General features: G+C 40.8%; 1 protein-coding gene across 1 annotated transcript in view; it reads right to left on the reverse strand.

The window, feature by feature from the left end:
* Window positions 1-25,824, reverse strand: part of GRIA3 (glutamate ionotropic receptor AMPA type subunit 3) — a 284,919-nt gene that overhangs the window by 65,410 nt on the left and 193,685 nt on the right. The window contains exons 8-11 of the mRNA XM_057718466.1: window positions 24,267-24,371; window positions 23,111-23,218; window positions 21,648-21,854; window positions 9,946-10,322 (exon numbers count right to left, since the gene is read on the reverse strand). Coding sequence (XP_057574449.1) covers window positions 9,946-10,322; window positions 21,648-21,854; window positions 23,111-23,218; window positions 24,267-24,371 — 797 coding nt within the window. The remainder of the gene's footprint in view (window positions 1-9,945; window positions 10,323-21,647; window positions 21,855-23,110; window positions 23,219-24,266; window positions 24,372-25,824) is intronic.

Raw genomic sequence — 25,824 nt, forward strand, 5'->3', positions numbered from 1 at the left:
TGACAGCATCACCGCATGTCATGATGGGATGTGACGATGGTACATTCATAACATTCTTCAGGCCTATACGGGTTTCAAAATAAGATTGTTTATTTAATGACAGGAAAAAGACCTTTGTGCCACCTCCTGCTTAGATGTAATAATTGTACTTATCTGATTCTCCTGTGAGCTTTGCTGGGTACAGCTGTGGAAGACTCCTATTTCCTTTAAAGCAAGTGGTTCCCAGCCTTGCCTGTACGTTAGAATCACCTGGGATCTTTAAAAAAAACTCTCACACTCAGACTCAGCCAAGACCAAAGAAATCAGAGCCTGAGAGGTGGCACCCAGACATATGTACTTTCAAAATCTCTCTAGGTGATTACAATGTGCAGTCAAGGTTGAAAAACGCTGATGTAAGGTGATGCCATGGGAGAAACACAGAGTCAAAAGCCTTTATGTATCTGAAGTGAAATGGTTAGGGGCTAGTAAATGAGCACTGTGCACTATGAGTCTGAGAGGTTTAATATATAGCATTGCCATTCTGTGGAGTTGGTTACCCATAAGGCAAGGGGCCATTAGCTAATATGTATTATCATCTCCTTATAAATGGCTAGTGGGGCTCAGGAGTTTCGATCCAGAGATTGAAACTCTTCCCTTTTCTAAACTGAGATGTCGCTAGCACACAGGACAGGCCTCAAGTGAAGTAGGAAACTATCTGAGTAATAGGATTTGAGAGGCACTAAAAGGTTTGCCTGTGCCCTTCTCCACCCAAATAATCAAAACAAACAAAACCATCCTCACTGGCCTGCCCTAGAAATTCTTACTATTAGAATTATCCTCTGAGCTTTCTTCAGCAGGCTTTGTCACAATGTAACACTTTACTTTCCACAGCACCGAGTATTATATTATCCTGGGTTAGTCTATCCAATTAGTGGAGAATGGGACAGAAGATGGGTAAGTTTTAATCAGGGAAAATTTTTTCTTAAATGTAACTATGCATGGGCATTACTTGGGGTGTTTGCTAAAATGCAGATGCAGAATATCTGAGTGCTCAAAAATCTGGACTTCTTAAGCATCACTGGTGATTGCAGTGAGTGGTCTGCGGACCAAACTGAGAAATATTGTTCTTCTTCTACATCAGTGATTCTCAGCTCTGCCTACCCATCAATATCATCCGGGGAGCTGGAGACAAAATAAGGCAAAACAGAACATAATGACGAAAAAAATGCCTAGGCTGTACCCCAGACCAATTAAATCAGAATCTCTGGGGGTTGGGCCTAGGCAGCAGCATTTTTATAAAGCTCCCGTGCAGCCAGGATTGTGAGTCACGGTCCTACATCATGAGTGCCACTCAGGGAGAGGATCTGTGGGAAGTCAGGGGGCAGTGTGAAGGCCCTGAATGCTCAATGATGGGTAAGGACTTGCACTGAGGAAACCTCACAGTGCTGCTGAAGGCTGGCTCTGTCTGCAGAAATGAAATCTGGTCGCTAGGTTTTATAAAACATCGCCACATTATCCTGAGGATAGTTCTGCTCTGTGATGGAGCTCCATCCTGGTTAGGCTGTGTTCTCTCATGCCCAGGAAAGCTCACAGGAAAAGAACCCACTCTGTCATAGAGTCAAGAATAGGCGCAGGAGTCTGGCACATTTCCAGGCTCTGTGGGAAGAGGGCAGCTCTGGGCTGAAAGCTGGCAAGTCAAGCGCTTCTCTATCTGTACTCGCATTTAACCACTTTGAAACAAATTTAAATTCCTGTGTCCCAAGATAACCTTTTGCTGGCCTCTGGAAAAATCAGCTGTTTTAGATTTTACACTCTGAACAAATAATTTTGGCAGGTGTTTTAATAAATAGTATTCTTTATTGATTAACGGGAACAAAACGACTTGGTTTTTTTTCAAAGCCTGTAATTCCTGTTGGTCCTTGAATGCTTAAAACAACCCTTATTTATTTATTTTTGAATGTAATCACTTTTAGCTTTTCGGATGTGCAAATCGGCTTTGCAACAGATTTTTTTCTAGCTGATAGTTATACTCTCGCAGGATTTCACCTGGCAACATTTCCCTTTTAATCAGAAGAGGTAAAAACATCTGGATGAGTCAGAAAGAATGTCACACTTCTGAACGCTAAAAGTATACAGACTATTTCATTTATGAATTTGAACCTTTCATAGTCTTTCTTCATTGTTGCTGCATACATTTCATTTATTCTGGGCTGATCTGACTCTGGAAATAATTTTACTGTATAAAAGATGAATGCTCAAAGGAGCATTTGTAGTAATAGGGTAATAAAAAAGATAATAATAGCTAACACTTAAGGAGCACTTCCTATGTGCCAGACTCTGTTCTAGTTGCTTACATGTGTCAACTCTTTTAATCCATCCCTATGCTTAGGTAATATTTTACAGATAAGAAAATGGAGGCATTCTACAGATAAAGAAATTGAGGCACAGAGAGGAGAAATAGGAAATAAATCATCCAGACTTACGCTATAGGAAAGACATGCCCACATTTTTGTAGGATAAAAATACTCATATTTTGTATAAGAAAATCCAGAATGGTGTGTAAATTATAGAAGGAGCAATTTCCCTGAAAACACTGAGAAATATAGTCTCAGGAAAACCAAACATGTTTGGATAATTATTGTTTATTATCTGTTGTTCATTTGGAATGGAACTCTGAATGTCATCCTTATTTGGGATGATGGGGTTTTACTGAGACCGAGGGGAAAACTGATTTTGGAATATTTCCAGAATCATGGTTTGGTATGGAAAAGGGTGTATTCTGCTGCTATGAATACTAATGGTAGCTTATGTATTATCTACTTGAAATGTGGAGAACAACACAGTAATTTATGGAAATTACATTTGTGCCATTCTATTGTGGCTAATGGACTATGGCTGTGTCTGTGTGATCTAAAATCAAGCCTGCACATCATAATCTGGTTATTTTGGCCACCTTAATAGCTGACTCAGATAATCATGTGGTTGATCTGTATGACTCAGCTGAAATTGGCTGTTGACATGGCTGAAAATAAACTTCAAAGCAAAATGGTCTTTTTCGTGGCCTCTTGTCTACATAGTTATTGATTTTGGCAATTACGTGGTTAATACCATGATAGGCCAATGATCATGGAGAATTTCTGTGAATATCCACATAGAAATGGTAACATAGTATCCACAAGCATCAGCATAGTTGGAAAAAGGAGCTTCCTTGGAATCAGCGTTGAACGCACAAACTTGCATTCAACATGCTCCCCTCAAGACAGTAGTAGCTTTTGTGCCAGTTCAAGTAAGCATTTAACCTCTCTGTAAAATCTAAAAAAGCCAAATGTATAGAAAAAGAGAATAGAGTGTAGCTTTTCAGGGGCTGGTTGGTGAGCAAGATAGGGGATGTTGGTCAAAGTGTACAAACTTCTAGTTATTAAGTGAGTTAGTTCTGGGGATCTTATTTTTTTTAAGGAATAGATTAAAAAAAACTATAAATAAAATTTTCTGTTTATCATCAAAACAACAACAACAACACAGTAGTAGCTTTGACAAGAGTCTTGTGGAATTTCTACCACTTTCTTCCCTTGTGTGTCACAGATGCCTAAATCCTTCCACTGAGAAAATGTGTGGTGGAACTCATAGGGAAGAAGCTCTGTAAGAATCTTCACATTTCCCTTTTCTCATTAGTGAAAGTATAGCCATTTAAACCCACATTTCACATGGAGGCTGTATAAAAAGTGACTGATGGGTCAGCCCCATCACATTTTTAAAAGGATCTATTAAAACAAGACAAGACTTTATGGTTGAATTAGAAAGACCTGTCATTTCCCAGTATCTTTCCTTCCATTAATGCAGCTTCAAAATGTTTAACATTCATTTCAAGTAGTTTTGTTGCACAAGACAGATTTTGAGGTTAGCATAATGAAATGACTGTAAAATGCTGCTATTTAGTATTTATAAAAATGTATTAAAGGAACATATCCTACCTTTTGAAGAAATGTAAGAGGAGGCATGAAGTTAATGAAAGTAAATTAGCAACAAGAGAAAAACAGACATAAAAACATTGCAGAATAATACACAATGCTCATGTTATCTGTAATCATAAGGAACTAGAGTTTCTGAGTTAATAATAAAATGTATTTTATGGCCTCTGAAATGATAATAAAAGTGAGCTATGTGCTGTAACCTTCATCCTGTAAGTAAATTTTGAAATCTGCACTTTACTAGCGTCACAAGATGAAGAGCTAGCACTGCAAACTGCTTCTCCTCTGCACAAACTCTTCATCATTCCTTTCTCCCTCTTTCTTCCCGAGTAGGCATCATTTCTACATTCCATTCAAGGCTGTGTCTATGACAGATTTTGAAAATAATGTGCAAAATCAATCTTTGGCTCTTATAGTCTTCTCTGATGGGAGTAACTAACCATCTCCCAAACACTGAAAACTACAGCTTTCAGCCAGAAAAGTCATGAAATAAGTTGCAATAAAAATCCTGCTATTACAATTAATTTATTGACACACCACTACCGCTTTGAAGTGAATTTGCAGTAGGATGAAGACACTGGTCATACATCAGTCAAGGAAAGGATATTGCTTTAAATGGAGCCCCGAACTCCTGTTGTCTTTGATCCCATTCATTTTTTACCCTTCATATATATATATTTTTTATTCTGCACATACTTTCCATTAAAAAAAAGGAAGATCTATGTGTCAACTAACCTGGACAGACCTCTGCCTGCTTCTCCAAAGTATTTGCTATCTTGAAAACTTAACAGGTGAATAATGCCCATGGAAAAATCTGTACATAGTAACCAGGTTCAAGTTACTGTGTTCTTTCCATTTTCTCTGTTGCAATTCCCTGCAACCTCGTATCTTCAACTTGGCTAGCCCTCAGCTGTCCCTGCAGCTTTAGAGAAATTCAGCAGGGGGAGCATTTGTCTGGAAAGACTTGGACTCTGGGCTGCTTAGCAGTTCCATCAACATTTTACAAACGAAATAAATTTCAGATTAAAAAGAAAATTACAACCACCTGTCAATATCAGCAAGACGTTGTGGAATAATACAGTCAAAATATTTGCAAGTGGTGTAATCCTTAAGGAAAGTACTTTATGGCTCCAAGAAGGAACGCTGTCGGTTATTTCTCATCAGAAATCAGCTATTTGGCACTAAAATTTTTACTGTATTCCTAAGGAGTATTAGGAACTAAAATGCAAATGCAATATGAACTATTTGTATTTGTGAAGCCAGAATGGTTAAGAGCAGCCAGTTTAAAAATGATAACAGCTAACATGTATTGAGAACTTACTATATGTCAGGCACTGTGCTTTACATTTTATAGATGAGGAACTGAGCCTCAGCAAGAGTTAGTAACTTGCCCCACGTTACACAACAGCTAAGCAGATTGTGAATCTGGTGAGACTAACTCCAGGACCCACGTACCTGATCACTATGCTCCATCCATCTGGCTACACCCACTGGCTATCTCCCCATCCCCGAATCAGGGGGAAGAGGGTTGAAAGCAATCTCCTCATACTTTCTTCTCCAGACTCCCCCCAACGAATTAGTTCGCGTATGAATGTAACCTCAGCTTATTACATTGATTTCTCTGTAGGTGATTCGGTCTCCACCTGAATTGGTCACCCTGGACAATTGGGGTAGTTGAAAATATCAAACCTAATATCGATGTAGACTCTTCAGGCTTCTAGGTTACTGTTCATAGCCTTATTTGATGGCGATGGAATCATGCTTAGTTCTCCTCATGAAATCTCGTTGCTGATTTCCCAGTCTTTTACTTTCAGTGAACACACGTTCAGCAGCATTCTTAAATGCTCACCGCCTATTTTCTTTAACAGCCAGGGCAAGGGTGCTCTTTCATCAGAGGTTGGGAGACTGGAAAACAGCTCTTGGTCATGAGCATGAGGGGAAGAGTGGAACAAACAGTGCACCTTTAGGTCGTTAGTGGGAGGCACTGTGTGGTAGTGGAGCTAATTGTATTGCTGGCTCGTAGAGCCTCCGTGACCTTGGGTTCCATGACATTATCTCTCCGGGTACTACTCCTTTCTCTATGATATGAGAAAAGCAGTATGAAGTGGGAAGAGCACAGGTTTTGGAATTGGAGTTGGGTTTGAATACTAGCTTTGTTGTTACCGTGTGACTGGGCAAATTATTTCACCTGAGCATTACCTTCACCTTAAAAGTAAGTACGATGCCCACCTTGTGGTAGTGATTTAAGGATTAGAATTAACATGATAACCCAGGTAAAGTGCCCAGATGCAGTGGGACCTCAGAGAAGGTTGTCGCTCCTGGGCCCTCAGTAAACGGATACAGTTGGATTAATGTATCTCTTACATCTGCTCCTGCTATGATATTTGATAATTCTACTTTAAAATGTGGTCTATTATAATGCCTTGAATTGCTCCAATTTTGAGAAAAGTCAGAGTGTACAATGCATGCTCACATTCTGGGCTTTCTGGAGTTTGCATTGCAAGTGTGGCCATTGAACAGAAATAAAGTATAATGCTGGCATTTGCAAGTGAAGGCAACCACGAATCTTAGAATGCAACTATGTTATTATCAGGAATTTCTAAATCTGTGAACAGAGAAGCACATTAGGTGAGGCTTGCTGCTATACAGTTGGGCACAGATATATAACCAATAGAGCTCTCAAGACAAGGAGAAACATGTTTCCTCCTTAGTTGTATATAATAAATATGCTAAGAAGTATAACATTTTATCAAGAGACTTAAAGATATAATTTCTTTTGAAGGACACAAAAGACTATTGAAGGAGGGAACACTGTTCATAAAGGTAATCATTTATTACTCAAAAGCCCAGTAAGGATAATACTTGTTACTTCTAGACCAGTGTCATTCCATAGGCTGTGTGCCCCATTGCTGGGTTGAGTTGTGACCAGCATTTTGGGAAAAAAAAAAAAAAAAGAAACAGAATAGAGAATATCAGAGTGCACCGCACACTGTAAGGGTAATGTCTGGTGAAACTTTCGTTATGTACCTATAGGTGTACTGAGTTGTGATGGAAAATTTATTTCTGACCGAGGGCTGTGCTCAAAACACTTGAAAGCCATTGCTCTATCGGACAGTGTCTAGTTCAGAATAATAAAATCTGTACCTTGGAAAAAGCACTTGATATGTTTCAGTGCCACAGAAGAGCCACAGCTGAAAATCTGCTACCAAAAAAAAAAAAAAATGAAAGCAAAGAATCTTGCCAGCTTGTCATTTACAGGCCATCATTTTTAACTTATGACTTAATGAGGCAATATGCATAAATACTTCTAAAAACAAATGGCCTTTTAAGCGTCCTGTTTGAGCATGTGCAGTAGTATGCAGCACTCCAGTGGGGATATCACAAATTTAGTTTTGAAAATTCACTTACAGAAACCAATAAAATCTCCAGCGTTAATACGTCTTTAGCATTGTCTCAACACAGATTACCAGCCATGTTAAAATCATTCAGTTACAGGATCCTTCAGAAACCCTCATCTCTTGAAGTGAACATTTTGAATTTCTTTAAGAAATCAGAAAAGAAACTGGCAGAACGAACTCCCAGATGATATCACAAAATGACACATATCCTAACCACAAAAGGAACAGGGAGTGAAATAATTTGGAGAATTTGACCAGGAAGATTGAGGGTGGCAAAAAAGAATGATTTCGATAAATGAGGCTTGCCCCCCACGTCATACTAAAAAGCTGCTGAAGATGGTTACCAGTGATTTATACTGCAAAATTTCATCTTAATGTTTTGTTCTCCAAGTGGATAATCTCAAAATGAAGTATGCTATAAAAACATGGTAGGTGACCTACTGAGTCCTTCTAGTCTAAATGAAAGTCTCTATATATTTGTATAATTGACTTTGGTCAGTATTTGGATTAATGTTCAATTTTACCAAAGCTACAACTTTTTGTTTCATTTTTTCTCCGATTATAAAGATGTTACATTTGCTTACAATATTTTATGATTATGAATTTGCTGTTACTTTTGTTTAGGTGAGTCAGCACTTTAAGTGGGTGAGGTCTAGGACATTCACATTCACTATCTTCAATAGCTTCACTGAGATAAAATATGCATACCATAAAATTCACCAATATAAGAGTACAGTTCATAATTTTAGTAAATTTAGAGTTGTGCAACCATCGCCACAGCCCAGTTTTGGAAAATTTCCAACACTTTGAAAAGTTCCCTCGTGCCCATTTGTGGTTAATCCTGATAGGGATGGGACTAGGGTGCGGCAAGTGAGGCATTTGCCTCCCCCCACAAAATGTAAGGGGGTGCCGAAATCTCATTAATCCAAATAAATAGCATTTTAGTGCAATATTTTTAAAACATCAAAATTAATGTAAAAAAAAATCCATGATTAACAAAATAGCAAATTTTGAAATAAAGACTGGATCTGCCCCCTGTCCTTGCTCTACTCAGCCTCACTTGCCTCACCCTAATCCTGATTAGCCCCTCTCGGCTCCCTCCAAGGCCCTGGAAACCAGCAATGTACTTTTTGTCTCTATTGATTTGCCTGTTCTGGACAAATGGAATAATACAATATGGGATAGTCAATAAATGGAATTCAAGTAATGGAATCATATGATTTGTGGCCTTTTGGGTCTGGCTTCTTTCATTTAGCATCGTGTTTTCAAAGTTCATGTAATAGCATGTATCAGTAGTCTTTTTTTTTTTTAGTTGCTCAATGGTTTCCCATTCCGAATGTAGTATGGATTTGCCACATTTTGTTTACCCATTCATCTGTTGATGGACATTTGGGTTGTTTCCACTTCCGGCTATAATAAATAAAGCTCCTATGAACATTTGTGTATAAGTCTTTGTGTGGATATATGTTTTCTTTTAGGTAAATAAGAGTGGAATTGCTGTGTCATATTTTAAGTGTATGTCTAATTATAAGAGACTGCCAAACCATTTTCCAACTTGGCTGTAGCATTTTGCATTCGTACTACTAATGGATGAGAGCTATAGTCATTCCACATTTTTGCCACCACTTGGTATTGTCTGTCTTTTTGATTATAGCCATTCTAGAGGATGTGTAGAGGTGTCTCACTGTGGTTTTAATTTGCATTTCCCTAATGACTAATGACGTTGAGCATCTTTTCATGTGATTATTAACCATTTGTATACTTTCTTTGGGGAAATGTCTATTCAAATTTTTCATCCATTTTTAGAATCGGGTTATCTTCTTTTTACTGAGTTGCAAGAGATCTTTATATATTCTGGATACAAGTCCTTTATCACATGTATGATTTCCTAATATTTTCCCCCACTGTGGCTTGTCTTTTCATTTTCTTAATGATGCCTTTGAAATGCAAAAGTTTTGAAATTTGGTGAAGTCCAGATTATCAGTTTTTACAGTGCATTGTGCTTTTTGTATTCTGAAAACTCTTTGTCCAACCCAAGGTCACACAGACTTCTGTATTTTCTTTTAGAAGTTTTATAGTTTTAGTGATAAAACTTGGGCAAGATACTACAATGAAATAGTTCTAGGCAGTCAGAGAGCAAAATGAAAACTAGAGGGGAGAGAGGAAGGTAGGAGGGTTTTAAGGAAGAGTTCTGTCTTTTAAATTTTTTTCTGGATTCAATCTCTGGACAAATGAGAAAATGTGCTAGCTCAATTAATGAGGAAACCATGCCTGTTTGATCTGATTAAGACTTAGTGTTAGCTTTATCTGAATAATATCAATATTACCTGGCAGTGTTGCCTTTATCCAGAGTTCAAATGTTTGCTATAATGTGTATAAATGGATGATACCATAGAAATGCATGAAAGACATTCAAAGCAACACCAATAACACGCTCGCTTCATGGATGCAGGCAAGCAAAATGGCTTGATGATAATTTGTCACTGGATGGAATGTTAAATGAAAGAAATCTGTACTTGAGATGGGTGAATACCAGATGTGCATGAATGGATCATGACCATAAAATGCAGGGAGGCACTGGATATGGCATGGAAACAAACCTTGGAGAAATATCACATCCTTGCTGCATAAAGGCACCCAAGGAAAACCAAAGACTGTTAAATATTCCAAATTCATTTGGAGGATCCGGAGGGCTTTGCGGGTCACGAGGTTCTTCATTGTTGTCTTCCAAGTGCCATTCGTAAGGACTGAATCTGCTAACTAGGAAAAGAACTACGCTGACTCCAATGTAAGCGAAGACGATGCACATCCAGATTTCGTAAGCCAAGGGATCCAGAAATGAGAATACGCCTGGTTTTGATTTCTGAGGCTTCTTTATCATGATGGAGATGCCCAGGCTCATAAACGGCTTTGAGAAGTCGATGACTTCTTCACGGACCAGCGTTATAGTGAGTGGAGCAACAGCTATATCAGCCCTCTGGAAAAAGACATTTTTTTGGACTTTTAGAGACAGTATTTCCATTAGTCATTTGCCACTTAATATACCTCTTTGGTAGAAATATAAAGTCTTAAGTCACTACAACCAACTGATTTGTCAATGCTCTGGTTAGACAAGTAGTAGCATTCAGTGGGTCCTAAAATATTTTTTTTAATTTTTTTAGCTCTTTATTGGAATATGATTGCTTTACATTTTTGTACCAGTTTTTGAGGTACACCAAAGTCAATCAGCTGTATTTATACACATATTTCCATATCCCCTCCCTCCCGCGACTCCCCCCCCACCCCCATCCCGGCCCTCTAAGGCATCATCCATCATCAAGTTGATCTCCCTTTGTTATACAGCAATTTCCCACTGGCTATCTATTTTACAATTGGTAGTATATATATGTCTATGCTACTCTCTCATTTCATCCTAAAATACTTTAACATGATGGTAAGTTAAGGAAAGGACACTTTGTCCTCTGAGGCATATTGGCTTGGGGCAATTGATTCAACTTTTTTCCTAAAATGTTTTTGCTACCTTGAAACTCAACTTGTACTCCCCTGTGAAATACCACTGTTTAATTCTTATATTCTGATTTTAATTTTCACGCTCTTCTGTCTTACCTCCCTTACCTGACAATTCTTGTGGGAAAAGCATAATAGTCTACACTTTTCATATGTGCCTCCCTCCCCACCATGAGCTGCAACACAGGACTACAGTACTCAGTTTAATACTTGAGTGTTTGCCATTATTCTTGACTTATTTCTTTGAGAGTATGTCTATAAAAACATAGGTTCTAGACTCCCCTGGTGGCGCAGTGGTTAAGAATCTGCCTGCCAATGCAGGGGACATGGGTTTGATCCCTGGTCTGGGAAGATCCCACATGCCTAGGAGCAACTAAGCTCGGCGCCACAACTACTGAGCCCATGTGCTGCAACTACTGAAGCCTGAGCACCTAGAGCTCCCCTCTCCCCACCCCCTCCCCACCAGAAACAAACAAACATAGGTTCTTTGAAAGCAGGGGCTCAATCTTCTATTTTTGTATCTATCACTGCAAAAGATTCTAAACCAAAGAAACTGTAGATGCCTAAAAAGTAAGCTGTTGATTATTGAATACGAAATATGCAAACATGAAAGAGTTCTGCATGGGCAATAACAAGGGCAAAGCAGTTATTAGAATACATATTGACATATAGTAAGCCATCATTTCTCGTGATAAATATCAGTGCAGCACTCAAATGTACTGGATCAATAAAATAAATGTCAGTAGTGGATCAATAAAATAAATGTCAGTAGTGTACTGACACTAATATTAGTCCCATGAAAATACGCACTAGGAACTTCTACACTTATTTCTTTTGTCTTCTACAATAGTTCCCTTATGTCAGTAGTAGGTTTTAGTCTGGAGCCCGGCCTTAAAATGCATACTTAGAAAATTGCTTCTAAGGAAAGGCTTTGGATGGTGTATGAAGTATAAAGTGAAAACACCAATTTTGATGGTCATTTTTTCTATGTTCAGTATTATGCTTCAGTATCCCTACCAGTAGGGGAAGAATGATGAAATCTGAGACAGGGTATTTTTTTTAATGATGTTTTACGACTTTGATTTACACGTGGTGACTCCAACTGGTTAAGAAATACTCCTTAATTAATTGAAGGGGAAATGCAGTAATAAACAGCCAGCTAACATGGATTCAGTGCTTACTCTGTGTGAGGCGCTGTGCTAAGCCCCTTATATATATTTAATTCTCACAGCAACCTTGAGGTTGGTAAATGATCATTCCCATGTTAAAGAAGGAGGACGTGAGGCCCTGAGAGGCTGGGATTAGAACCCTGGTCTTCAGATTCCAGAACTCACTCTTAACCACCATAATATTCTAACTGCAGAGATACCTGTAGGTTTCTACTATATATTACTTTTATGTACAATAATCAACCTCAGCCAACGCCTCTTGGGTTCACTCCAGTGCATATCTGAGTGCCTGTTCTATGCCAAGCACTATTCTTGCTGCTAGGGGTGAAGCAGTGAGCAAGACAGACAAAACAGACAAAAATCTGCTGCAGAATGTGTGCGTTTATCGAAGCCAACAGCCTGCTGACCAAATCTACCTTGAGGGCTGACTACCATCTCAAACTCACGATTTCTAAAATTAAATCCATCATCTCTCACCGTAAGGTTGATTCTTCTTTACTTCTGTGAATGATGCTTATTCTAAATGTCTCCCAGTCCCCAGGGCTTACCAGTCCTACCCTCTCTGCAGATGATCTGGCCTCTTCCTTTACTGGGAAGATGGAAACCATCTGATAAGAGCTCTATAACCTCAGTGTCTTTCTTCTCCTCAACATGTTGCTGTACCTTTATCTATCCCTTCTGTCATTCCCATCACTTAGAAAATGAACTCTTTCTAAGATTTAATCTACTTATTCTTTGCATCTCATACTCTTCTGTCTCTTAAAACTCAGCTCTGTTTATTCTCTTTTTACTACGTTTTCCCTTCTCAATCTATTCCAGTGGTTCTCAATGTGTGATTCCCCAGAGTCACCTGGGAACTTGTTAGAAATGCCAATTCTCAGGCCCCACCTCATGTTTAGAAATAAGAAATTTGGCGGGGGGGGGGGGCAACTCAGGTGGCCCTCCAGGTGATTCTACTTCTTGCTGTAATGTGAAAACCACTGACAGATCTTATTCACTTAATAATTACCTCATACTCAGGTAATTCTGTGTACTGACAAAGAAAAATGAAACAAAACCACTTCTTCCTCCTCCTTTTGATCCTACTACCCTCTTCACCATATGACGCCACTCCCTATCACCACAAATCTTCTTGAAAAATTTGCCTTTACCATCTCTTGGTTTCAACACAATGGTCCCTTATACACCTGTGCTCTAACTTCCATTCCCCTCCAATGTAGTGAAATTGCTTCCTGGACTATATACTTGGTTACCAAATTCAAAGACCTTTCCGCAGGCTACTCATAGGATACCACTGGCCCTTGGCCCTGTATATACCCTCTTTCCTTGGCTCTCTGATACTGAAGACTATGGGTTCTCCTCCTACCTTTCTGAATGTTCATTTTCTGTCTTTTCTTCCTAGTTCTCCTCTCTCAGTCCAGATGTACCTTTGTACCCCCGAGTCTATTCATGGGCCCTGGTTTCGTAGATAATTAATGAAGATTTGTGGAATAAGCAAGACTCTTTTAAGGTTCCGTTCTTCCCTTTCTCCCCTCAGTATTATGCCTATGGCTTCAACTCCCCCCTCATTGCAGCTAACTCCTGAATCACAAGTTCCACATTTCTAACTGGAGGGGAGCCAAATACAGATTTTATCAGTTTTACGCTTTTGCCTGGGGCCAGACCTCCTCGGAGAAACAAAAGCAACTGAGGAGAATGGAATTGGCCAGAAAGCTAGTGGGGTGTTTTTTGGCAGAGAGAGTCTGAATCAGCTAGAAAGAGCCTTGCCATGCCAAGAGAATTCACAGATAAAGCCACCTTCTATTCCTGCCAGCGTATTTCTACCTCCTGCTTAGAACATGCAAATGCCCCGCTAGTATCATTTCCCATTTGATCTCCTTTGATTTAATTACTTTAACTAGTTTTTGATCTTTAAAGTCAAACTACTAGATAGTTCTAAAAGAAACTGCCATTTCTTTGTTTTGGAAGGAAGAACTAAGGGATACTTGGGTGAGAAAATCACTTTGGATTGAACTTAGGGGAATTGGGTTCTTTTCAAGCAGGTCAAGAAAGGATTTCGAGAACCTTGACACCCTTTAAGAGAAAAAAACCTGACTCAGTAACTGAAACATCCACCAGATGATAAGCACAGCTAAATGCTAACAAGATGTGGCTAGACAGACAAAGCGGGGCTTCTTGTCTGGTTCCCAGGAACGTGCAGCAAAAGAACCGATTCCCAAAGAAAGCCAGTTTCAGTTTGAAGAACTTTTGAAGTCACAGGACACTACAGGAGGAACCTGCTCCCCTCAGGCACTTGCCTTTTCTCTTCAGCCTGGCTTTTCTAGCTTTACTGAATTGCTTCTTTCTAAGCAGCTTCTTTTCAAAGATGGCAGAGTTTGTTTTTTGGGGAGGGTGCTTCTTCAATGCAGAACAGTGTTAAATCTCAATTAAACAGTGCTCAATTAAGCCTCATTAATGTGGACCTGGCTTCAAAATGAGGATTACCACGCTGAACCTTAAAAAAGACCTATACAGACAGAAATAGACAAAGGGATAGCAAGGAGCAGGTGGAAGAAGACTCAACGGATAGAGAAGGGGCCTGCTGATCAAGCCTCAAGGACCGCCAGCTCGGCAGGAGACCTAGCGACCCCTTCCATCTCTTGTATGCTTGGTGAGACCGACGCAGCACAACTGTCATATCAGCTCATAGCCAGCCCTGGAGAAAACCTTGCCCTCTGCCACGACTTCCCCTTCCTCCTTATGAAAAGGCTCTTGTCATGGTTGCTTATTCCAGAGCTCAAGGCCTCCTTGGCATAATGTCTGTGGAGCGACCAACATGCTTATTAGAGGAACTGGGGAGAAGCAGCTAACTAGTGTCAGAAAAGACCCATTTAGCTCTTCTGGGATAACCATAGCATGCGGAGGAGCAGGAAGGTCATTTTCAAGGCAAGTTAAAGATTTAGGAGGCCAAAACTGATGAAAAAGTGAAAAGGCAACTCCCCACATAGCATTTCTTTCCTGGTCTTGGCTCCTTATGAAAGCCAGCTGTGGCTGGGAGAGGGCGTTAAGGATCTCGATGGGGCTAGGGAGCAGCTGAAATTCACGCTCAGTAGTGAAGTATCTCACTTGGGGTGTCCCGAAACGGTCCAGCTGCCTTTTGTCCTCAGGCCTCCGCCTGTGCTAGTAGCAACAGTCAGCAGGCCCTTTTCAGAAACGTAGCTGCGTAAGTAGGTGGTGTGAGGGTGCTCCGGGTGATGAACAAAACCCAGCAAACGGAAGGAGCTGGGGGTAAGAGTTTGCTAGCGCTTTCGCTTGCATCTTGACTACTTAAAGGATTTTAATCAAGCGGCTTAAGAGTGGCTGTGTGGGCTCAGTAAACACACCAAATTAGGTTTGATTTTTCCACTCACCAGTGGCAAACCCAGAGCAACTGCATTATTGGAGGGGATTTAGCTTGAGGGGATTTATAATCCTTTTCACAGGTGGGCTGCCAGAGTCGTACATTTCATAAAACTTAAAGCCCAACAAACTCATATGTGTAGGAATGAAGCACTGAAGAGTCTGACAGGTTGAAGACAGAAACGATGCTTAGTTTCAATGTCATTTAAAACATTTAGAACTTTTTTTTGAGCTGAAAGGCTTATGTTATAGCTTAATCATCCGAGGATATGGTGCAAAACTTGAAACCCACCTGGAGACTGTGCATGAGCCCGGACTTCTCAGCAACCATTTTACAGCACTTGCTGAAAGCAAGGCGGGAGGGTGAGAGGGGGGAGGCAATGCATTGGCTTGTAGTGTGTAAGATATTATACGTCATCTGAGAGAAGAGGCAGCTATGACCTGACCCCTCAGCCCTGTATCAACCATAAGCTTCTAATAGCCTTTGGCAGACATGTGGTTTGGAAAGTTTAACTGTATCAGGCACAGGGGTGGGACAGAATCAAGCTAGACAATAGGAATATAATTGCTGCCTGTTGGGGGCCAGGACTTAAACTGCTTTATTGGCTGTACTCTATGGGATATTTACTGTCTGCAATTGTTTGGATCTGGAGAAAGGGATGAGGTCTATTTAAATCTCTGCAACAACAAGCAGTGTCACAACAGGATCTCCTTGTTTCTTTATACAGAACAGATGTCCCAGTCTGGATCTCTTGGTTAGGGCTCCTTGTCCTTGGGGAGCTGAGAGAGTTAAAGACAAAGTGAAGATAAAGGAGTGTCCCTGGAGCTGGGTAAAGGCCTCACGAGACTAAATTTGGTTGGAACTATTTCCCCACGCTGTCTGCTCAGAATGGCAGACTTCCATGCGTCATTAATGCTCCTTCTTGGAGTTCATACGCCTCATTTGAAAGAGAGGGGCACTTTTATCAAACCATCAGCACTCCTGCCAAAGTCCAGTGTAATCACCTGAAGAAGAGAAGAGAATATTTGGCATCTGCTACTTCACCCTTGCTTCTCTGCCTTTTAGCTGGAAGGACAGATCGACTTTCTGTCTTTCTTAATGGGAAATGAATCTATCTTAGGATAGTGACAACCTAAGAGATAATTTCTTCTAGGTAGAGAAATGTCAGTGTGAATAGCATCTATGAAATTGCCATTTGTCCCGGCAGTGTGAAGGAGTCTGAGGATGCCCAGGGGATGTGACCTGGAATCAATTGTCCCCCAACCCCATCTCCATCCCCAAGCTCTCTGCTCTCTTGTAAGCCAAAGGTACCAACCTGGGCAGTATTTTGTGTGTCCTTTCCTTTCCTTAGTTCTAAGGGCTCGGAACATAAGGAACATGGCAGCTGCCCACTGGGAGGTGTCCTTTTGTCAATTAGGACCTCAATTTCCTTCCAGCGCTTGTCTTGACTCTTTTTTTCTGTTAGATCATATCTCCTCTCAAAGGGCAGAAACCCTCAGCTGCCTACCTGGGTTTTCAAATATTTCAAGTGATAAGTAGAGATGTGTATTACGTGATTCTGGAGGCCACAGATAAACAGGATGGGTATCTCCGATGGAAAAGTTCATAATCCAACTAGATTGTAAGCCCCTTTAAGGCAGGTAGGATTATCTTCCCATAATCGGACAAGCTTACTAAACTGAACCAATATGACTCAGTGGACAGAGCACTGGGCCAGGAGTCATGAAACCTGAGTTACAGTCTAGGCTCTGCCAAGCTGTGTGATTTTGTGACCTGGTCACAACACCTGTCACTATTCCTGTCATCCCTGTCCTATAGCAGGCCTTGGTTTCCTGGTTTACCCAATGGGCAGTTCTAATGTTCAGTCCTGGCCAGTCTCCACATTTATGTGTAAAATGAATGAAAAGGTAGGCTAAAGGAGATCTAAGAGCCCTGCTAGCGACAAAATGTTTTAAATGTCCTCTTAAAACACATGCTCTTTGGGAGCCATAAAAACTTGTGGTCTGAGGACAACTGCCATGTGGCAGTGTTACAGACATCCAGCTCAAAATCACAACTTCTAAAAGCAGGTGGACAGTTTCAAGTCCATAATGTTCTGAAGAGCTTACATAATGGGGGCACATTGTGTCCTACTGACGTTTGTTTCAAAAATAGCCTTCTTAGCGATACAAGGTGGCCCAAACATCAACCTTGATTTGATTTTCTTTAAAGGGGGGAAAAAAAACCACCCATTTAGGAGTCATCTGAAAGGAGGCTGATTGGCTTCTTTCTTCTTTAACAAGTTTAACTTATTTTGACTCTTTCTTGAGACTTTACAGCACATACTGAAATCTCCTTTGCAAAGCTTTTTTCATCTCTGCCTTTCTTCATTTTTTTCCTACTCTGATCTGTGGTAGATACGAAACGTCTAAGAGAAAATGCCCTAAAGATAAAGCAGTGTCTGTCTGTGTAGTTTTCGTGTAATTGCAAGAAATACTTCCATGTTCTCCATCCTTTTGCTTATTAAAGACTTGGGGAAGTCACCGGTGGGGGGGGGGGGTGTTGCCCTTCTTTTTCTTTTTTTTTTTAAATTTTTAAAAATTAATTAATTTATTTTATTTATTTATTGGCTGCATTGGGTCTTCGTTGCTGCACATGGGTTTTCTCTAACTGCTGCGAGCGGGGGCTACTCTTCATTGTGGTGCACGGGCTCCTCATTGTAGTGGCTTCTCTTGTGCAGCACGGGCCCTAGGCGGGTGGGCTTCAATAGTTGCGGCACATGGGCTCAGTAGTTGTGGCTCACAGGCTCTAGAGCACAGGCTCAATAGTTGTGGCGCACGGGCTTAGTTGCTCCGTGGCATGTGGAATCTTCCCAGGGCAGGGCTCAAACCCGTGTCCCCTGCATTGGCAGGCGGATTCTTTACCACTGTGCCACCTAGGAAGTCTTGCCCTTCTTTTTCTTAAGCAACTTGCAAACCATAAGAGACCAGGCCTGCCAGAAATGAATGCTTGTTGTCACTTTTCTCCATTTCTATCAATGACAGAGGAATTGCAAACTTCCCAATGCTGAAAGATGAAAGCTAAGTGAAGAGGAAGACTCAGCTTAGATCATCCTCCCTTACAGAGTGCTCTCACTCCAAGCATGAGAAAAACATCCATTTTTCACAGCCACACGTTAGAAGAAAGTGGAACTTGACAACCCAGTCAGATAGGTTGATTTGCTCTCAGTTCCCAGGAATCACCTTGTGTTAAAATCCCAGAAAGCACCAGGTACTTGTTCTAGGTCAGGGGAGGGAGGAGGACATTTCTGTAAAAGCTTTCCCTGGCTATTGCTTTTATCTTTAGTAGAAAGAACTGGATGAAAAAGATGCAGGGCTCCTGCAGGAGAATTTTTACTGATTCAGCAGTAGAGAGCTGGCTTCTAAGTTACTAAACAAATAGGGGACTCACTAGTTCTCAAGCTCCCTCACTCACACATACACAAATTGGAAAGAGGAAGAGAATGTGGCGGTTAAGTGGGTGCAGCACAGAGGATGGGCCAAAGGAGAAACCTAAGTCCACCGAGGAAGCTCTGGTCTCTGTCTGAACAGTGTCCGGAAACGTGCCTTGCTCTGCATCACTGTGTTTAACGTCCTGTGCAATGAAAGCAGGGCCCTGAGCTATTTACAGAGTGTGACAGGCTTTCTTTTGAGACAGTAGAGAGCTCTGGCAATTGAGCCATGATGGGCTGGTAGAGCCCATGCCAGTTACTCTGCCCTAGTAGAAACAGACCCTGAATTCCTTGTCAGGCCTATGTAGGCAATGCTCTTCCCCCCCGAAATGGCTAAGGCACCAAAGCCTTTGTAATACGTTTCAACTATCTTTCAGGATGGGATGGGTCTGCAACACTTGGCTGTTAGGCAATGGTTAAAGAACACAATCTTCATAGTCAGAGACCTGGGTTCAAATCACTGTGTCAGTACAAGCTGTTTGGCCTTGGCATGAAACTTCACCTCTCTAGGCTTCGATCTTTCCCATCTAGAGAATGATGTTAATAATGTTTTGAGGATTAAGTTACATAATGCTTGTAAAGCAGTTGGCACAGTGTCCGGCGACTGATAAATATACAACAAATGGTAGCTGATCATAATAATACAAATATTATAGGATTACCTCTCACCACGAACTCAATGGATATTGGCTGGGCATTATTATGTGCCAGGCATTCACTCATTAAAGCAAAACGTGAGCATCTCTTATGTACCAGGTAATGTGCTAAGAACAAGGGAGAGCTGTGAGCAAGAAAGGACCTCTTGGAGCCTGAGTGGTGGGCAGGTTAGGCACAGGAAATAGAAGACTTGATCACCAACTCGTAAAGTAAGAGGTTAGAACTGTGTCAAGATGGTTCAGAGCGTCTCAGAAAGCATGATGGGTGCTCTGTCACTTCTTCAGCCCCTCTCTCTGGCCTTAGAAGTTCTTCTTTCTCATAATTGGGTTCACTTGCATCTTATCTGCACTTCAGCCCTGCCCCAGTTCCCAGGACCAGCCTTGACCCAAGACAGGAGATAATTGACTCCAGCCCCACAGCTGGGGGCTAAGGGTCAAATCGCCTTGCAGCTTGTCTGATTGGAAGATAGTGCCCTAGTTTTGATACTTGAGGTCCAGTCTCATTGTAAGCCTTAATTCCCTTTCCGTGCCCTTATTTTTAGAAATGAGCTTCTGCTTTTGTGCTTGTTCCTGAGGACCTGTTCCAAAAACTTATTTAGCGACCCCAGTACTATCTTACGATCAGGGAGCTATACCTTATTCTTGTTGATTCTTGTCTCAAGCACTAGAGTCCTTATCCTAAACCTCAGTCCAATAGCTAACTTGGACATTTGCTTCTTGCCAGACTCTTCTCAATATATCCACCCCCTAAATTCCTCTGCTTCCCCTAACCTGTTGTCTAGACAGGGACTGGTCATTGCAAGTAATCTTTGTCTGTTAGAACTAAACCTCTGCGACTACTACCTGCACTGGGTTAGTTTCCTTGTGACTGGTTCACCTAATGGGTGATTCTTATACCCCGTTTTGTTTGTTTCCATATGCCTCACTGGGTAGCCCAAGATCTGACATTCCCAATCAGAGGCCAAAACCTTTTAAAGCTGAGCCCCTGAGGAGCTCTGAAGATACTACTGTACTCCTTTTAAAAAGCCTTAACTACTAGCATAATTCTTTTGTACTTCATTCATGGGCAAGTCCTTGGCAGAGCCATTCTGTTCATTCATTAATTCATTCAAAACGTATTTATTGGACTTCCATTATGTGTCAGGCCATGGGATATTGAAATGGATCAGATGTGGCTTCTGTCTTCAAGAAGTTCATAGTCTAGTTGGGACAGCTGAACTTGAAAACAGATTGTTATAATAGAGGCTCAAAAGTACTATAAGAAAGCAAAGAAATACTACAAGGAAGCACAAAGCAGGGGCAGCTAACCAGACTGCAGGTGGGTAAATGGGATTAGGGAAGGCTTCCTGAAAGAGGTGACGCCTTGGAGTTCTGAAGGACTGGCAGGTGGTGTCAGCCAGATGAAAAGAGGTGAGGGTGCTTCCAGGCCTGCTATCAGGGAACAGTGCATACTTTGCTGAAGCTGGAACATTGAGTGTGAAGGAGGAAGAGGACCAGATGAAACTAGAGAGGTAGGTGGGGGCCAGGTGACAAAGTGCCTTCTTTGCCATGCTAAGGAATTTGAATTTTATCCTGATTTCTAAAGTGAGAAATGATGATAACGCAGATTTGATTTGCCAGGGTAAGGGCAGAGGTAGGGAAACGAAGTAAAGATTGTCAAATGGTAAGAACTATAACTAAGATGATGATGGTTGGAATGAAGAGTGTATCTGGATTTGAGAGACAGAAGAGTAGAATTGATAGGATATGGTGACTGACTGGATGTGAGGGGAGAAATGAGGAAAGATGACCTGGTTGCTTAGGCAACTAGGTGGGTGGTGATTCTGCTGCCTGAGACAGGGAACACAGAAGAAGCAGATTTTCAATAGAGGGTAGGCTGTACTTAATGTTGCCAAATAAAGTTCCCCCATTCTACTTTCCTTTTAGTAAAATAATCCTGTTGCCCAAAGGATGCTATTGACAAGCTACCTTTACAGAATTCAGCTGTAGAATAAAATATTTTTCATACAGATCATACGAAAACTATACAATTGGGTAAGTAATGCACTTGAAAATTACATTCCTCTATCTTTGTTAGTTGGAAGGCACAGAAGTAAATGAAAACAGAGTTGGAAAAACTTACCCCATAGACAAGTTCCCCAACCATGCCGTTCCATATTTTAGTCTCTGGATCCCTTGCACCGTATTTCCCGTCACCAACAATGGACAATTTGTATTTGATCCTTACATGTTTGGCTATTTCATAGGCTAAGTCCACACAATAGCCTTCATATCGTTCATTTCCTTCCAGTTGCTCATGGTTCTTCTTATACATTACATATGGTGATTCCTTTGGGACCAGAAGGAAAATCAAAGGATTACTCCTATACATTTTTCTAAGAGATAATAAAATGTAATAATGAAGTTTTGCTCCCCTGTGGCCATTGAGGTTTGGTGTGTTAAGAGAGCCTTTAAAAATGTTTGCTTAATAAGCAGAAGAGCCTCAATCGACGATTCATGGGGGCACACATTCCTTGGAGTCCTTAGTTGATGATTTAAGGAAGTAGAGAAGGATTTAAGTTCTTTTTGAGAGTTTGAAAGAAGAACCAGTTTCCACCTGTAACGTCTCTGATTTAGTCAAATTGGGCAGAGGCATTTCCCTTACTTACATGAAGGTGAACTGTCTTTGATTTCTTGGAATTTACTATGTAAGAACCACAGGCAGCCCTGGGAAGCCCTAGGGAAGCACTGTGGTCTTTGTAAGGTCAGGGTCTGTGGCTTATTCATTTTTATATCTTCAGTGCCTAGTACAGTACGTAGGACAAAAATATGTATGTTTAAAGGAAGGGTAAACTTCAGCTGAATCTCCATTCAGTTAAGCACGATTTCAGACCTAGTGGCATACTCATTTTTAACCTGGGTTTTTACTTCATTCAGTCATGAGACATACCAGCTTTTAGAAAAACATTTCAAAATAAGTGAAAATACTATTTCACATCTCAATAGTGCTTTCAATTTTTCAAAAAAGCTTTACATGGTGAATATTGTCTTATGACACGGGTAGGAGATTATTATTATGCCCATTCCATAAGTTAAAAAATAACACAATCTGAGGCTCAGAGAAGTTGTGATTTGCACCGTTAATCTCAGGTTAGTGGTAGACCTAATATTAGAACTCCGACCATACAATGCTATCTCCCCAACAATGAAGAATTACATTTCAAGTCCAGATGAAGCATCAGTCCATGGTATGCGGGTGGTAAAGAGGATAATGACATCTAAAATCATTGCAAATTCCTATTTTTTTTTTTGGCGCATGGTCTTAGTGGCTCTGTGGGATCTTCCCGGCCCAGGGATCGAACCCGTGTCCCCTGCATTGGCAGGTGGATTCTTAACCACTGCACCACCAGGGAAGCCCTCTTTTTCTTTTTTTTATAATGACATTTTGTTCATCATCATGGCAAGATATTTTGAAAGGTTCCTAAGCTGACCTGTTGGAAGTTTCCACTGTTTGAACTTGAGGTCTTTCCTACTGGCTGAATAATGCTTTTCAGAAAACAGAAGTCTTGCTGTACAGAAAGCCCACTTCCTTCTGTCCATACTTACCAGAATGGTAGTCACTACTATGGTCCGGTTCTCTGCAGATGCACTGTCATTGCTGATTTGCTGATCCGAGAAAGGCACAAACCTTTCATACTCATTCCAGTAGCCAGCCTACAAAGAGCAGACATTTGACCTGGTTGCCTATTTTTCACTCAAAAAGTGCTGCATGAAATTCAAGTGCTGTTGTAGAATGAAACTTTTTTTTAGTTGCTTGAGCTTTACAAGGATTGAGGTCCTGTCTCCCTTTGTCTTGTCACCTCCACCGGTACCCCAACACTGACACACACGCAGATATACTGTTCTTTCATCCTGGGGGTTCCCATCCCCACCTCCCTTTTACTGATATTTGGTAAAATAAGTTAGCCCACTGTAGAATGATTAGCATTTTCGATTCTTCAAACTCAGATAGCAGAAAAATACTTTCCTTAGAACTGTAGGAAAGTTGGGATGTAGGGGTTGGGAAACCAGATGAGTATCCTATAGAAATGGTACAAGATATTTTATGTTCTAAGGTTTAATCAAGTGACTATTACATTCCTACTTCATGAGTAATCCACTATTAGTATGATAGAAGCAAAATGGTTATTATGAAATTTAGCTGTAGAGAAAGGTACTTTGTCCAGAGTCCTTTTGGTGGGTGAGTTGGCAAAATGGAGAGATTACGGACTTTCCAATTCTTTTGCTAAAATCGTGTGTATCTTGGCAGCTTCTGTTTAAATAACATGTTATAAAATTTGTAATTCCTTCCCTGTATTGTAGGAAGCTGTTAAGAATTCTTAAGTCTACCACTTCTATTTATTTATTTTCTTGGCCACCCCATGCGGCTTGCGGGATCTTAGCTTCCTGACCAGGGATCGAACCCGTGCCCCCTGCAGTGGAAGCATGTAGTCCTAACCATTTGGCAACCAGGGAATTCCCTTGAGTCTACTGCTTTTAAAGGACCAGACTCAGAGGGAAATATTCCTTTTAAAATGTGTAGATGGAACAGTTTGATTACAAAACAGCCCTGTGTTGCATCTACACCATTCACCGAATGGAAAGGCAAACATGATGTGTGGGAATTCGCTTTGGGTGTGTTTCCTAACATCTGTTTTCTTGCATCTGAGGGCTGTCACTTTCTGAGAGGTTTTTTATTTGGATATCTGTTTTGGTTACTTACTTTCCGAGAGCCAGTGACTTTCATTTCGTACACATCAATGGTATAATTTGTCCTACGTCCATAAGTGTCAAATTGGATGTTTCCAGTCATTCCTTGTACTTGCACCTGGTAGAAAGGGAAAAATGTAAAGTTTAAAAATAGCACCACATTATTGCCTTCTAGGTTTTTGCGATGAGGTCTGCTGACAGATCTTGGAATCTTGGAGAACGATTATCTTGAGCCATTGAGCTATAGCCACCAGATCAGGTCTATACAGATCTTCGTTTCTTCTCCAGTATTTTCATAAATGCCTTTTAGTTAATGAAGCTTCTTGTGGGTGTGACAGGCAGTTTCTTATATGACACAGTAAGGGCCCTACTACTACTTTTTCAAGGACCTGAAATTTCTATCATTAGTCTTTTCTGAACGGAGTAGCCTGAAGAGTATTCTTAACTAAAGATAATGCGTTCTTCTGAACTGTGAGTTCCTTGGGGCTATGGCTGTGTCTTACTATTTCCAGCATCCGAACATAAACCAGCTTCAGTAACATGGGCTCTGGAGCTCCTGGATTCATACCATGACTTCATCACTTAGTAACCATATGACCTTGGGGATGTTCCTTAATGCTTTTGTACCTCCGTGTCCTAATCTGTAAAGTGGGAAATCCTAGTACCTATCCCACGGAGTTGTTGGGAGGATTAAATGAGTTACACATATGTAGTGCTTAGATCAGTGTCTGGTAGGTAGCGAGCATTGCAATACATGTTAGCTCTATTGATAATAATAATAATAATGATAATAATCAGAATGAATGTAGTTCTGTTTGTTGAGGGGTTTACACATTTACAAGCTATCATAGTAACAGGGATGAGTGTTTCCTCTTATTTAACCCATGCCCAGCTACAGACAGGGATAATCCATAGACTGATAGAATTTGTTAAATCTAGGGAATCAGGAGTATTGAGTATTACATAAAACACACAGAGGTACTGGAATAGCCTGGACACCTAGTTGGGAGGCCAAATGCAGATGCAGGTATGCCACGAGTTTTCCTCCTGTTTGTTAAGTCAGAAGCGGTAATGCGCTTGCGCGGCAAAAGAGAAAATTGATTGCAAATAGTAGGCAGCATCTTTTTAAAGGGTAGGGGGCTTGTTCACCACCAGTGGGAGACCGTGGAATATCTGTTGAAGGAGAAAAGCTCCAGTGTGACTCCCTGAAGACAAGACAGTTGTCCTACTAACCCAACAAACCTAAGCACTACTGTCAGCTTAGGCTGGCAGAGAAGGTGATGTCATGCTTCTGGTTAAAGAAAAGGTCCTTTGTTGAGATAGAAATTGCTTATCCAGTAGGATAGGCATGCATGCACGGAGGGTTCTTTACACTTTATTTTGAACATTGAACTCTAGCAGAGGAGATAGGCAGGATAGAGACACTGGCAGAGGAACTTATTAAGGAAATCCTTCATTACTGAAAATAGCAAAGGCTTCAAGTCTCATTAAGAATTGTATATTTCTAAAGATTCAGCCTATCTGGGCATGATCTGCAAACTGGATAACAGCCTAGGATGATTAGAACTTTT

This window comes from Hippopotamus amphibius, chromosome X (genome assembly GCF_030028045.1).
Source record: "Hippopotamus amphibius kiboko isolate mHipAmp2 chromosome X, mHipAmp2.hap2, whole genome shotgun sequence".
NCBI classification, from domain to species: Eukaryota; Metazoa; Chordata; class Mammalia; order Artiodactyla; family Hippopotamidae; genus Hippopotamus; species Hippopotamus amphibius.